General features: G+C 36.9%; 1 protein-coding gene across 3 annotated transcripts in view; it reads right to left on the bottom strand.

Annotated features, from left to right (window-relative positions):
* CNOT6 (CCR4-NOT transcription complex subunit 6) overlaps window positions 1-16,179 on the bottom strand; it is a 34,132-nt gene that overhangs the window by 16,461 nt on the left and 1,492 nt on the right. For 2 of the 3 annotated variants that reach the window (XM_085312865.1, XM_085312867.1), the window contains exon 2: window positions 2,475-2,588. In XM_085312865.1, the coding sequence (XP_085168991.1) occupies window positions 2,475-2,586 (112 nt within the window). In that variant the 5' untranslated portion in view covers window positions 2,587-2,588. Of the gene's footprint in view, window positions 1-2,474; window positions 2,589-15,338; window positions 15,715-16,179 lie in introns of those variants that run through there. The other variant, XM_085312866.1, reaches the window with a different exon arrangement.

Genomic DNA, 16,179 nt, shown 5'->3' with positions numbered 1-16,179 from the left:
CGTATCAGTACCAATGGAACCAGAAGAAAAGTACTAGCATTAGTTTCTCCACAGCAAAAAGACAGTCACTTGCTACAGTCAATCCAAAAAAGCCACCATGACTCACCAATGTTAAGAATTTTTGATTAAAGTTATGTCTACATACAAATATAATTCCTTTCCTTCATAATAAAACAACTTATGTTTATTGTCTGGAGAAAGCTCCACTGAAGTCAACTAACCTTTTTTCTCCCTGCCTCCAAATTCCCTTTTTAAAATTTTACTTTAACAAGGTACATCAAAGTTGAAGGGAGCATGAAGAAAAGGAATTATTCATATTTCATCTGAATCTTCTTTAAGACAGGAATAACAAAGCTGTACACTAAAAACACGAACAAAAAACCTACTGAAAATTTAAAACTTTTAGCAAGTGTGTTTGAAAGTTGATATTTAAAGTTCAATGATTAAAACTTCAGAGGAGATAGATATACCAGAGGATTCTGATGGAAGTAATTAACACATTTATGACTTTCTGTAGCAGATGACTGAGTATTTTTCAAGGGAAAAAAAAAGCAGTGTGAACATTAATAAAACAAAAATATTGTTGCATTTATTTTGCAAGGTAAATCCCTATAGAGATATTCAACAACTGTTAAAGGGTTGATTCTACTGTAATGTTCATTCAGAAATCTCTGTAAAGGTTTTCTAATGCAAATCAAGATTTCCTTGTATTCTGATTTTTATAAAATGAATTAACACCTCCCCCACCACAATGCAAAAAGATGACTGTGGTCAGAGAAAGGTTTGGAGCAGAAAGGAGTGCCAGTCTACACCACTGATCTGTCCTCTTTGCCACCTGCAGCTCACTTGCCTGGAATCAGGCTACAGTGAGATTAACAGGCATGAAAGCAAAGAGCTATCGCTTAATGCATTTCCTGTGCACAGGCAGCAGATGTCCATGTGGATATCCAAGCCTAAGTTAAAGCCTCTTGAAGCAGCATTTATGGGTTTCTGCATCTGTAACCCCCAAGTAGGGAATGCTATTCACATGTGAAGGCACGCGGCACTTGCAGCAAGACCCAGATTCAATGACCTGGAGGGTAAGATTGTTCACAATCCAACGAGCTCCATTTGTATTCCTCCTCCCACAAGTTTCTCTACAGGCAGTCATTTAGAAGCACCACACAACAATTTTTGCAAATTCACACTTCAAAGTAGTTCCATATTTAAGCAAAATTTCAGCCTAATTTTACAACATTGTAAAATCTTACATTCTTGTTAATTTGTCTAAATTTGTCTAAATTTCCTTCATTTAAACACAATCGATGTAGCAAAATTTTAAGTTACCCTACCAATCAAGATGGACTAATCTCTAGTTGGAAAAAGAAAGTCAGTTAGAACTCATTTTTATGAATATTTTCTGATTTTCAAGAACAGATCCAAAATTAAAGTAGCATCTCAAAACTTGCACTGATCTTGGATTTTTTTTAATCCTAAAAAAACAAAACCAAAAAACCTTCAAGAGCAAAGATTTAAAACTGCTTTTAAACCGAACACTTCTGCTTCAATAGGAACTACATTGTCACAGACTAGCATAATATGCTAGTAACTTACTTGAAGTAACAGCATGGGTCTATATGTTAATCTTTCACAGGAAAAATCTTTACAGATCTAAACATACATGGCAGACACTGCCAAACAAACTGTTTGGACACACTACCACTGCACAGATCAGCTGGCCGACTCTGAGTTGTGCCAAGTCCCATATCCTCTTTAGGCATTTGTAGCCTCATCTTCTTTTCCTTCCCATTCTTCACCTCTGCCCTCTTCTCTTGGACAAATTAGATCTTAAATCCATGCTCTCACCTACCCCCTCTTCTTAAAATACAATGCTGTCTCTTTAAACAAAGAGGGCACATCCATGTCCWCACCTTCTCCCAGCTGTCTTAATACTAGGATTCCCACACCCACCTCAACCCTACCTCTCCTACAACCCGCTGCACATCGCAGCCCAACCTCCTCCCTTCCAAAGGTCTGGCTGCAGCGCTCTGGGTTGATGTGCTGGCTCACCTCAGTGTAGGCAATTGCACTCAGACACCCACAACCTGTCAGGAGGTACACTTAATAACAACTTAACATACAATCAGRGCATGGAAACATGTAATGTATGTCATAGAGATGGACTCTGAGGCACCAAAATAGTATGTGCTRTGCTGTTCTGAAGCAGGATCTGAAGCAACCACCCTACATTGGTAGCTACTAATTGAAATCAGTAAGATGGCACTGTAACCTTAATGCAGAATTTTATACGCAGGTTACATACCAGCTACTGAAATGCAGCAGCCATACCCTATCAAGCGCTTCTGGGGACAAGAAACAGTAACTCCTCTGCCAAAAATGCCACAGAAGTTCAAGAAGAACTTCTTCCTTGCATTTCTCATCCAAGAGCTGGGCTATCCCAGGTCSCACCTCCAGGTCCCACCCCAGGTTCTTACCACTTATTTCCAACTCCGCCCAGTGCGATTTCTTCCCATTGGCGGCTTCCTCTGAGGACATAATTGTGTACATCCTCCGCGGATCAGGCGGATCGTACTTCTCCTTGGGCATTCCTGTTGAGACACCAAGAGAAAGGAATAATCGTGCTGTTCCGACACCGAGAAGTCTTTGAAAAGGTATCTGCCATTTAGTAGTTGAATACAGTATTGGGTATTTGCTCCAAACACTTTCTGAAGCATCAAATTAAGATAACCTTTCTGTGTCCATCCACAAACTTCACAGAGCAGGAAAGATTGCTATAAAACAGAAAAACCAATTCCTCATGCTCTTAGAGTGATAAGCTACAGCCAAACTCCCTCCAAAATTTAACAAAGTCTGCTCGTAAACCAATATAAACTTTCTGTCCTCTCATCTCTCATAAGCATGTCACTGTATCCTTCTAAAAGCTCTTAACTCACTGATCTGCAGTCTCCTTTACCACCAGCTTCTAGGAATAAAAGCACTAGTAACTCCCACAAAGAAAAAAAAAAAAAAAAAAAAAAGGTTTTGGACTTTCCATTTTCCTCATTGGTCACAAAGCTGCTTAGAATAATATGCATGTTTGAATTCTTTACTAATATATCTTTAAAAAAAATGATGAACAGCAAAAAAAGATGCTCCTTCATATAAAACTACCACGAAAACATTTGCTGTTAACYTCCTCTACCAATTCCAGCTCTTCTGCAATTCTCAACCCCTCCCAGAATTCAGCATCCAAGAAAGAAAGAAAGATTTCAGAAAGATCAGTTCAAGCTTGCAAAATAATAGYATTTCAATCCGAACCTTATCCTACTTTTTGGAATCCAAAAATACTGTATCTGAAGTAGACATTTCTCATTTTTGTCAGGTGTTTAACACCAAAATGCAACTCCATTGGTCTCATTCACTTCCACATCATTCCTGCTAACTTTACCACAAATATTGCTGAATCTCTTATCTCATTTTACTACATTCAGTGTAAACTCTTGAAAGAGAAGTGCCAAAAATTCCTCTTGGAAAAAAACTCCTTCCAGCACTCCTATACATCGACGTACTTGCACTGTCTCACTGCAAGGAGGAGGGAGACTAAAAGCCATTCCTGCCTCAATACTAGAGTCCTGTGTTACAACTCTCCCTGTACCATCATCTGGCTCTCCTCCATCCCAGGAGAAATACATTTGCATTTTAGTCAGTTTAAATGACGAGTAAAAACAGCTTTAACATATTTTGATTTAAATAAATAAATATTCATTTACACATTAGCTCCATGTTTTTAAATTACGTAGCTTTTTAAATTACATTTCTATTTCCAACATAAACAGCAATTATCACAAATAAMAGTAATGCTTTTCCATGGCTCTACATATATCTAAAAGGTTTTATTTCAAAGAGTCAACCATTTTAAACTGCCRCATCCACATATATACAGAAAGGCACAGGCAATAAGCTATAAAATGATCTACATACAATAGACAAGAGAATTAAACAACACTAGCTCAGACAGGATTTAGAAACAAACCCTCAGAAGCTTGTTTGGAGTTGGTACTGTCATACTCACCAAACTGCAGCTTACAGCAGTATTATGATAATAACCAAAAACACTCAATACAGAGGAAGCTATACTGGTCAAACCCTCAATTGCTCCTAGACAATCTACCATGTCTTCTAATATTTTCCACCACAACAATTTTTTCACATCCTTGGTCAAAATGACTACACTAGAAGAAATGTAGTACTTGTATACAAAATAAAGAAGCAATAATCACTACTAGATTAGACTATCAACCAGATTTATTTTCTGTTTATTGAATTTGCTGGAAAATGTTTACTTCACACATTACAGTTTTGAGGTGCCAAATGCTTGCCTCAATACAACAGCTGTTTTCTTCTACTAATTTACACTCCTGCACTTCCCACTCCCACTTTTGGTCAAGAACAGATCACACAGTGAAATGAAATTCCCCTTTAAAAGCTGAATTAGGGGTAGAATGATGAGATTATGCACACCAGCTGAGTTCACCTCCTTAAAGAATGATGATACTTGAATATGTGGAATACTAGAATCATAAAATATAACAACAAAGCTGATTAAAGGAGGTAAGATTCAATTCTGACCACTAGAAAGGTAAAAACCTAATTTCTCCCCAAAGTAAGTCTAGCTAGTGTAATAATTTGTGGCAAAGTCAATCTCTTCTGAAGTTGCTACGAACAAGTAAGGTTTTCCACAAAGACCAGTATCACACAGAAACACTGTATTTTTTCAGGAATCATTCAACCTCCTTGGTCATCAGATCTTTTCTCTTCCTGCAACTCCCTGCCTTAATAAATATGTTCCTATTTTATATTTAAAAAAAAAATGAAGCAGGTATACTAGGGACAGAACTCTCATTGAGTACGGAAATACAAATAATCCCTAGAGCACAGTCAATCACACGCACTAATTAACAGGCTCGCTGAGCAGTGTATTTCACTCCTTGCTACTAGGAGACTATRACATACTTTTCCGGTGGGTTTTGCTAACGTGCACCGTAACACTTSCAGATTTAAGCATCTAAAGTTTTCATGCTGGCTCCTCATGACTCAGTTCATCCACGTCACTATTCTCAACCAGCATCCCGGCTCTGGCCATTTTCCCGTTTCTTGATGCTGCCCTTTGAAGTGGGCAACTCTCTGGTGTTYAGGATTAGCAAGAGGACAGAAAGCAGCAAATGCATGAGGAAGACTCCTTGCTCAAGGACTACTGGAGCAGCTACGCAGGGTGGCATCCAGCCGCTCGACCGCAGACAGGCACCACTGACACCAGCCAGTCCAGAAAAGCAGGGACATTGTCATGCCACATTTTAGTGCACCTCTATCGATCACACACAGTTCAAGAYTTCTCAGGACCTGACAGCAAGGCCAAATGCGAGTCGTATTTCATAGGTCATCATAAAACTTTAGTATGGTTCCTTGAATCAAATTTCACAACTTCACACAGCATGAAATAGTTCCAGAAAACCATCAGGCTCTTTTACGAGCCATCGCTGTCTGTCATTCTTTCTCCACCCTCCTCCTCAATTCCTCAGTTTAAAACCTATTGAGTTGCCATAGCTAAAAACTTAATGTTGAGGCAAAYATCTGAGAAGAAGGCCATCAGATTAAGTGTTACAGTTTTGTTAGACTAAAGCAATTTTAAGCAAGAGCCGTAAAATGGTGTTGAACAAACTTAGGGCTATTAATAACTGCATCTATGATAATGTAAGCTAATGCGATGACAATTTAGGTCTCTYTTGAAAAAGGGTTTATCACCTGTTATTTTCAGTTATAATATATTATTTGTTCAGTTACATAGCCTATGGAAAGCACTACTGAAAATTAGGCTGTGATTATGTGGAATAAACTAGTTGGTAAGGGAAAAAAAATTTTATAAAGATATAGCAGAGGTGCCTAGAACACATCTCAAACTATACAAATTCAATGTAGGACGATATCTGAATATGTTTAAATGCAAATGAAATTGTTTACTGTCTTAGGTTATTAAAATTGTATTTAAATAGTTGTGAAAGCAGAACAGATTAAGAGYTTAAGAGATACGTGGCTGTCCATTTCTATCCCAGGTCACTATTCTAACACAGAATTTATACTCCTTACTCTGCTGCGTAGAAGAGAAGAATTTTGATGGGTTGCCAGAAGGCCAACTCTCTTTAGCTACATTACTACCCAGACAAATGAGAAAAGCTCAGACTATTGCCTGACAAGACTTCGGAATGGTTAATGGTCTTCTAGCCTATAGGAAGGAAAAAGGTGGAAGCTGGACTAAAAGGTATTTAATGCTCCAGGCAACTATATAAACCGCCAATAAATATTACCTCTAAAATGGAGAGGAGATCGTCAGGAAAAGCTGCTTTGAGGTCAAAAAAAGAGTATGACTTTTTTTTCCTGTTCTCCTCTTCTGCCATTTTTTAGGGGTGGTGGAGAAAAGGACTTAATCAAAACAGTTTGGTAAGCAGTACTTTCAGAGTAAGTAGGGAGCTAGCTTTTTTTAAAAAAAAACAGAAAATATTACAGCAGTTCTTTGTATCTTGGAATGTTTTCTTCTATAATACAGATGAATTAACTCTATCTCAAAACTAAACATATTAGGCAACTACTGTAGGCCAAATGTGCTATCAGTTAGCTTCATAATAAATACATATAGATAGCAAGTTCACTATAAAAAAAACCCGCTCTAAAAACATCAGAATTCTGTATCAGAATTTAAACTAGGAAAAAAAAATCTGAATTCCAAAATTTCAGAGAAAACAATGAACAAGTGAGAGCATCATGGGTTAACATCAAGATGGAATTTTAACTTTATCTGATCAACCATTCAGAAAGAACTCCGAGTTCTTACTAAGTAGCACCTACCAAGCCCAATTACAAACAGAGGAGGACCTTCAGAAATATTTCACTACGCTGAAAGATTAGAAACCTGCTTCCAAAACTTCTTGACAAATATTGATTATTTTGACTTCTGGGGAAGAGGTAGCTGTATAAACYGGTGTAGATCAGAAGACAGCCAAGAGGAAGAAATGAACAAAGCAGAACCACACCACATCAAGTACAAAAGTGCTCAAACTTCTTGYTACTTTAATTAAAAACAGAGAATGAGTTATACAAATCCAGATCTAACAAAGTTAAATTTTAAGTAACAAGATAATTTAAGTGCATTTTTCATTTAACTGTGAAGTGCAGTATGACCTACCAAATAAATGACTTTTGCACTGCTGAAAAGTAGCAGCATGAAGAAAGCAATCTGCAGTACCTCCTATTAATTATAAACCTTTTAGCTGGCCAAAGACTTCATAAAAAAAAATATCAGATGAGAAAGTTGTTCTTTCCAAACCCTAATACTGGAAGTTCATACCAAACTATTCACTTGCGACCTTGTGCCTTTAACTTTGAAGCCATTTTCTATGGAATCCAAAATTTCCTTTGAAAATGGAATCCAGTGGCTTTTCCTAAAATGTAAGTGTTTCTTAAATCWACTGGTATGTCTTGAAATTAAAGTTAATTTAAGATCCTCCACCATCTCCTCATCCCCCCCAGCCACTTGCACCATGGTTCTACGACAGATTAAGCAGAACCAGGCTGCTCCTGCGGCAGTTCCTTCCTCCCCAGGAATGCGTATTTCCACTTCGCTCCTGACTCGGCAGTGACTCCTGCCTGACAACAAGCTGGTTAAGAGAGTTACACTGGCTAAAGCTATGAGGGAGAAAGGAAGAGAATAAGAAAAAAAAGGGCAGGGGAGGAGGATTTCAGGTGGTCTAGCTTTGTGTATTTTGACGTTAATTTAAGTGTGGATTTGCAGCACAGCTGTTGACCAGATTGAAAACTCCACAACAACATTGTCTTTCTGGCCACAACTACCTGAAACCTCTTCTTGTACAGGAGGAAGCAAAATCTTGCTTCCAACTGCCATTATCCACGCATTAGTTAAATAGTAACACTGAACAAAGTCTAAAATCCTAACTGAAGTCAAAGTACACTTCTCTGTTGGTAATTTAAAGCTATAGCAGTTCTAAGAATGCACAGGTAGATGAAAATGCAGACTTGTACTTACAGGGTTAAAAAAAACTCTACTATTGAGCTTTATTAGAAAGTATAAARCTTACTGCTTTTAAACTCCAAGTAATGACCCTCTTTATCAGGCATGCATGACACAAGGGCACCTAAAATATAGCTACTACACTTCAGGGAAAAAAACTTCACGATAATTTTAAAACATTGTGTATCAATTTTTAGTATAAAAGAAGCTTAAGAATTGCTAAGTAAGTTGTTCTTTAAAGGATGCTCATTTCTGGTCAAAGAAATAATATTCATTCTTTAAATAAGTGCTTTTCCAAAACAGATCAAGCTTATTTTGCTTTCCTGGTCCTCTCACTGTTAGCATTTTACTTAGCACATTACAAAGTTCTATGGAAATTTTGTTATAGTTCAGCTTTAATAGGCAAACGAAGCAACACCACCATGCAAACAGGCACCGGCCCTGGTTGGGACGACAAGGTGCGACATTACTTCCTCCTCACAACGAGCAACGGAAGTTGAACAGGCTTGTGATAAAGCTCAGGATCTGCAGAATTTCACACGCTTGAACTGACGAGCTGAGCCAATGACTGTATTTGTCCTCAGCCTATACTCTGTATAGACAATAACTAAAATATTATCTATAACCCTCAAAAAATAATGGGAGAAATATTCATAGACAAGGTAACATTATGAAAACAGAAGCAAGCAAGTCCTCAACAGCTGAGCCTCAACTGTAACAGAAATGAATTTTATATGCTTCAGTTTAATTCCCATTTAAGATGATTTGGGAGGACAGTAAAAAATATCATAAAACTTACACTGTACATAGTACAGAGATTTAAATGATTTTTCTATATGTCTGATAGACTGTTCCTCCATTTCTTCTAAATTTCATACCAATTTTATTTCTTGCAATGTGTTTCAAATACATTCAATTGAAACTTCACATTTTGAAAATAAATCTTAACTTATACCTACAGTTTTGGATTTCCCCTATTAGCCGTATACTCAGTAATAYGAAACAGTACTCACATCCAGCTGTGAAAAATAGGTTGTGGTTATATTTCRCTACAACACGTAACTGTGCAAGTAGATAAACTAAAGTTTAGAAATGCAGGTGTAAACCATCACTTATAAGATAAAATCTAAAAGAATTAAAGCTTCTTCAAGTCAGAGGAATCCTTACTGAAGCATATCAGAACTAAAGTTATATATACTTTGATGTTAAATAAAAAGAAACTTGAAGACTTGCCTATATATTGACATAAAATCTTACATTTAATACTGTGTGAACAGCAGCATTGCTCTATTGAAACACAAAGAAAACACCAGTGTTGCAAGAAAGCATAGACTTTTTCCCCTATTAGTATGCTACTCTCAGGTAAATATCAAGCCCGTTATACAAACACCTATTTATTTGTTGTATAGTGTAAACACTGCTGATATTGTTTAAAATACAGATATTGTTCCTTACACTAAGTACACAGTACTGAGAAAATAAAATTAGCAAATATGAGAGACTGSACTATTAGCTAAAGAGTAACACCCTAATTTTTTTCAGAATGTATACTCTGAATTAAAAATTTACTTTGACCTAGAGTGGGGAGGAACAGCACATTACAGCTGCTTGCACGGGCGAAACCAGAGTACGAAATGAAAGCAGCTCAAGTGTGATTCCTGAAACACTCCCCCATCCCTGGGGGATTCAACTATAACGTGTGGGGAAAAAGCCTAGATTCCTTTAACCCAATTTATATTCTAAYGACAGAATAAAGTAAATAAATACTGTTGAGTACCCAACAATAAATCAATGATTCACTCTTTGCCTGTTTTGGCACTCATGAAACTGTGGTATATATAAGTTTTTCTAMATGTTCCACAGCTCAGAGGTGGAGTCCCCTGCTCTCTCCTTTTCCCTGGTAGGACCACATTTTAGGGGCTGTTAGTATAATATAATGACTTCATCAGGGAAGTAAGCTTCTTCTTCATATTTTGAGAAGTTCTAAAACTAGAATTTCACATGACTGCCAATACAAAACCACAACTTACCCTTCCTCTTTTGCTGACTTAGATAATGTGGTTGAATGTGAATATGCATTATGGCTATGTAATGATAAATAAAAGATACTGATGAAGTCAATATATATTACCTAATGCAAATCTGCCTGAACCAGATTAATCAAATAAAAACAAGTTACCTGATTTCATGTATCAGTAAATTCTACTATGGTAAATTTAGAGGTTAACAAAAATGTTTTAATATTCTTTCCAAATTTTTGGAGTCCTACAAAGTCCTTAATCTAACTGAAGATGACTAAAATGAGACACAGTCCTTCTGAAATGGAAATATATATACATACATATATATATATATATATATATATATGTATATATATATATATAAAAAATCTGCTTTAGATTGACTGGGTCATAAAAATTAGAGGATACATTTGCTGTTTTCAAATGAAGACTACATGCTTAGACAACAGACCTGCACGGCATCTTCTCAATCAAGCTCTAAGTTGCATTAAATTCAAAATCAGTCAATTTGTATTTTTTTTTAAGACAACTCTATTATTAGATTTTAACTTCTGGACATTTTAAATTTGATTAAGGTTTGTTCGTCCTTCTCAACTACTTCATCGAAATGCAAACTCTATAGTTATGAGGTATGTGGCGGGGGTAGGGCAAYTGCCATTTTCCAAACCTCTGCTTCTGCCTCCTGCAGGCAGCTCAGCCACCCCTCCACTCTACCTGCCACTGTGGTCTGCTGACAGATGGGCAMCTTATAGGTCATTATTTTAAAGGACAGAGGGGAATCTACCTCTGAAGCCTGGAAGGAATGGAAAAACTTGTRTACCACAGTTTCACAAGTGCCAAAACAGGCAAAGAAGTAATTTTCACTTCCACGTTCAGTTGCTATAAAGGCCAGTTTCGGCTCAAGAGAGAACTCTTGCATGTTCAAGGAGTACCAAAAGCACATTTTGGCACGCAGGTCCTTGTCCGCTCCGTCTTTTTGTCAGATCTACAAGACAACATCATAATTTATGTCAGAATTATGATAACTCAGATTCCCGCCTCTCACCTTGCAGAACATCTAATCATTAAAAATACTGTGTCCAAATGCTCTCAGCATAACATATAGTCCAGATGACTAGAAGAGTTGTCTTAATAATTAGCAATTATACATAATTAGGCCTATAGTAAAATGCTGCTGTATACAAAACAAACACTAATACAAAACCAAATTGCAAAGCAAAGATTGACCTTTAACTGGTATCCCTAGAAACACTTTGGCTGAAATATATTAATTAGAAGTGTACGTTAATACGAGTACTATACAACATTCAGAATTTCCTATTTTACCATATTCTGTACTGTCAATACATTTAAAGACCAGGTTAACTAATTACATTAAGAATGTACTTACATTACATAATTATATACTGTACAAATAAGACAGAACCTAAAAGATCAGCTTTAAATTAAGGGTTAGCTTAAAACACAGCCTCAAGTTTAAAAAAATGCAAACAGGTGCCAAGAGCAATGCTCAAAAGCTTCACTTACAAATATTCTCAGAAAGCCAGTGAAAATGCTCTTACACTCTGAAACACTGATGTTATACTATCTCTAGTTCCACACATTGTGCCCAGGCCATCGTATTTGGAAGTGTAGTTATGATTATTCATAACATGAAAAAAATCAACTTTTTGTTTAGAACAGAACAAGCACTACATATTTCGTTATCTTGGTCCAATTCAAACTATAGATCATCCTGAATACTAACATTTATACCGCTAAGTTCCCTTATCATATTTGTCTTTATGCATCTACAGAATGATTTCCATGTTTTGTTGGTTTGGGGTGAAAACATGAAGTTACCACACAAAGCATTATTCTGCTCTCTTACCCTTGCAATGGAACTAGCTCAGAGGGTGAGACATAACCCAACTATTTTGGGTGAAATTCACTCATTAGTTTGTTTCCAGCATTCCTGCCATAGACCTGAATTGAGAGTTTGACAAAAGATTTCAGAATCCAGCTCCAGAATACTTCTTCCTAAGTACAATTTCTAGCTATTTAAATCCTTGTAAATATTAGAGGTGCTAAACTAACTGAAATTCAGCATATTACAGAACCAGTTCATACAGCTCACTCTGTAGCCATCTAGCCATATCCTCATACARGCAGCCAGACTATTCAAAGATTGTTTTCATTTCACGTTCAACCAACAAATCTGACAATGCTGCTCCTCAACCACTCTGTTGAGCAGCAAAACCAACCTAAGGTTTTTTTTTCATATCCCCTATGTTCCACTTCATCACCTGCCTCAGTTATGTCGATGCAGCTGTTTGTGAGACAATGCTGTAAACCGGAAAACCAATATCATCCAGGTAAAGCAATGCATTTTGTTGTTGTAGTTGTTTGATTTATATATATAAATCTCCAGTTGTGTCCCTGGTTGGTTTCAGGAGTATTCCCAAGACGGCTGCATTGACACTGCTTGTGTGCATGTAATGAGCAAATCGCATAGCAATTTTCCCAGTTTGGCCACTGGAAAAAAGTCTTCACATATTATTCTTATTCCCTACTTGTGTAACAGCAGCATCAGAAAAAAACATGGGGTTATCTAGTCCATTCCCAGAAAACCAGCTACACCTAGGCCATGACTGATAATTACTGTAAAATCAGTTCTTAAGCTTCCAAGGAAGGCTCTTTCATGACCGTACTCAACAAAGCAAAGATTTAGCTTTAATTATCTTTATTATTATCTAGTTTTAATTATCCTTCACCCAGAACACTTGTTCCTAAAAGAAAATACTTGCCCCTAAAAGTACTTGTCTATTTGCAGACCAATTATGATTAGGGCAGCCTTGAAATTCCTCTCCTTGAGTCCACTGGATCTTTGCTTGACAAAGCAAAGGTCCTCTGTTGTGTAGCTACAGGTGAATGACAATTGCTGAAACTTCTTAAGAAATTATTAAAAGTACTGACGGTCAAAGTTTGGCATAAAACATCTGAATACTTCTTAGTATTTAGCCATCTACTCTGCAGTCTCCTTGTTCTGACAGGTGATAGAGATCAGACTGTATATACTCAAACAGAGTTTTGTTTGTTTAGTTTCAAGCCTTCTTGTCTTTGTAGGTGTCCTTTCAACGTGTTCCAAAATACATATGAAAAAAATCTGTCTGTGAACTGCAGCCAGTTCTTAAAGCATTGCGTCTGACCCCTGATCCTGCAAACTGATCTATGGGGAGGGGTGCTCTTGTGGAGCTCCACTTAAGTCAGATGAAATTGCAAGATCAGTGCTTYGCTCATTACTATATATTCCAAAATATCTGAAGTAGTAAAGCTACATAGATTACTTGCAATGTGCAGTACATTAAATTATGGTATGCATCATAGTCTTCCAAATATGGCAAGATGAAGTATCCTAATGGCATGAACCATCAGATTGGTTTAGCAGTTCCAGAAACCCTCAGTCTTCAAGCTGACACTGAGCTTCCCTCCGTTCCTTAACAAGGCAGCAAAGAGCTGAAGGAGGCCTTGGAGATGCTAATATTGGAAAATGGTATAAAATATTTAGAACAGGCTTAACATAGGAAGCTGCTTAACTYGCAGAGTTAAGCTGGCAAATTAGGAACACAGTCAAACTAAGATGCACAAGAGAATGACCATAATGTCAAAGCCCTGATCACCTGCATCTCAATGACAGCCTCCATAAAATAGCTAAGGGATTTCCCAGGCTAAAACAAACAAAATCGAAACAAATCAAAAAACACTCTTCCTGCAGATCTCCTTTAAAGCATGAACTGGAATCCTAAGAGCAAGTACTTCATTTCCAAAGTAAACAACTGTGTATACATTTTCTGCTCCTTGTCCCTCAATGATTGCTTCACTAAAAAAAGCCCTCTGAGGCATTAAAAAAGGATTCATGTCGCAGTGTTACAAAAGAGAAAACCAAGTTGTTGCCAAGGTTTTTTTGTTATTGTTGTTGTTTAAATGAGCACCATCTTGTAAGTGTTATTAATGCTCAAAAGTGCATGTTAAGCATTTAAACAGCTTTTTTTAAGGGACCTGCCTAAGCATTTGTCAACTCTACAAGGTTTTAACTGCAGAAATCTCTCAATGTAGGAACTGTAAATGCAGGTACCTAATTTTATGCCAAGTTTTCCTGCTAAGTGGACTTCTACAATCTATTATCGATGTGGGAACGTAAGTTATGTGACTTAATACAATGCTAATAATCTTGCAAGATATTGTACAATAATCACACTTCCAAGTGAGCAGCACCAATATTGAAAAGGAAATACAAAACAGATTAAACCMTAAGGTGAGTCAGTTCAAGTATTTAAATATGAAACTTTTAAAATCACAAAGTATTTTTGGTGTCAAAATGCTTAACTAACATTACTGAATCCAGTCTAAAGACCCCTTCATGCTTTAAGATCTCAATACAGAGATTAAAAAAATAGATACATTGTATGCCACAGAGCAAATTCAACTTTCTCATATAACTAGGACTGAAAACTAGAAGTAGAGCCTACAGAGATTATTCTTCCGGGGTTTTAAGGTCTGTGTTACTTTACCAACTCATTTGTAACGATCACCTTTGGGCACTATATATTTCTTCTAGCAAAAAAATTACAAGGCTAATTCCTGTAAAATATTCATCTAAAGATTGAAAGTAGCTTTCATTCCCCCCMAAAATGGTCTGTGCATAACCTTCACTTAAATCGGTCCCCTTTGGCCCAGGGATGTTACGGTACAAATCACATATATACACATATATAGCCAAAATTACATGACAAAACAAGTAAGAGAACGATTTTATATTTCAATAGTCTGCTGGCAAACAGTAGAAGCAGTCCTACAGCTTCTGCAGCAGGGGCTGCCGGTTGTAGCAGGTGCTGTACAACCAAACAAGGAATTCAGGTTCACCACCTGGCCTCTTAGGCATGGTGATAAGCCAAATAATAAGACATACTGTGCTACAAATAAGAATATTTAGCATTTTGGTGCTAGTAACAAATTATAGCCTGTTTTTATTTACACTGCCACACTTTATGAAATGGATGCTTTTGTCATTGAGTTGGGAAATAGTTTTTAGTTCATTCACTCTTGGGWGCATTCTACCCCATTTCATGGGCAGCATTTCCCATCATGAACATTGTACTTGTTTAGAAGAATAAGCCCTCCTAATATCTAGGACAGTTCTATGGGTACCACATTATTCAGCTGTGACCCTTTCTGACATGTTTTWAAGTCTTTATACATAAAATGTCAAAAGTATTTACCTGCCCATGCAGTATTACAGTCTCATCTATCTTTATATTTCAGTTCTTCCTCTAAAATTCAGGCAAAGCAACCAGCCTTAACACATCAAGACTGTACTCAGAGTTCAACTTCAATATGCAAACAGAAAAGAGATGCATGGTAGTATCCTTTTTATAAACGGACTGATCCAAGCGATTCAGGTGCAAAGTGAATAAAGAGTTAATCCAAATGCAAAGGGCTCCATTTCAGTAATAGCATGAATAAACCCTCACAGAAGGCTTCATTGCTAGCAGCAAACTCCACAGAGTCCAGATGAACCAGCAGGAAGAACAGAGGGTGGATAATCCTGTAAAATTACCCCAGTGGAAATGCTGATAAATTCCCAATTACGAGACCTGCTCTAGAACGGAGAAAAAAAATGCAAGATACAATTCAATTACCAGTCAACACTTGCATATCTTCATATTTAAGCCAAATAAAAACCACAGGTATTTCTTAATCCTTTGAATTTTGAATTACAGTTACCAATCACGGCAAAATCTAGATTGAGAAAATAACTCCCCCAAAAAGAATCAAAGAACCAAACCCCAGAAAACCTGCTAGCCACACAGCAAATGCCTGCCTACGCAATTATTTTTTCAGTAATGCAATTTTTCATGCATCTGCAGAAATGCAGRTGTTATTAGAAAATACAGGCCTGCTTTACTATGTTTGTTCTGAATATATATTTTTTTATATATTGCAAAAAGCAAAGGAAGCTCTGTACGCATTTTTAAAATCGGTGGAAAAGTTGCTGATGAAACGTGTTGATCATACAGAGGTATAAAAACGGGCTTCGGACTTTTTTTTTTTAAAAAAAAA

Source organism: Rhea americana, unplaced genomic scaffold, assembly GCF_003343005.1.
Source record: "Rhea americana isolate MKP2758 unplaced genomic scaffold, rheAme1 scaffold_37, whole genome shotgun sequence".
Lineage (NCBI taxonomy): Eukaryota > Metazoa > Chordata > Aves > Rheiformes > Rheidae > Rhea > Rhea americana.
This window is presented reverse-complemented; position numbering and strand designations above follow the sequence as displayed.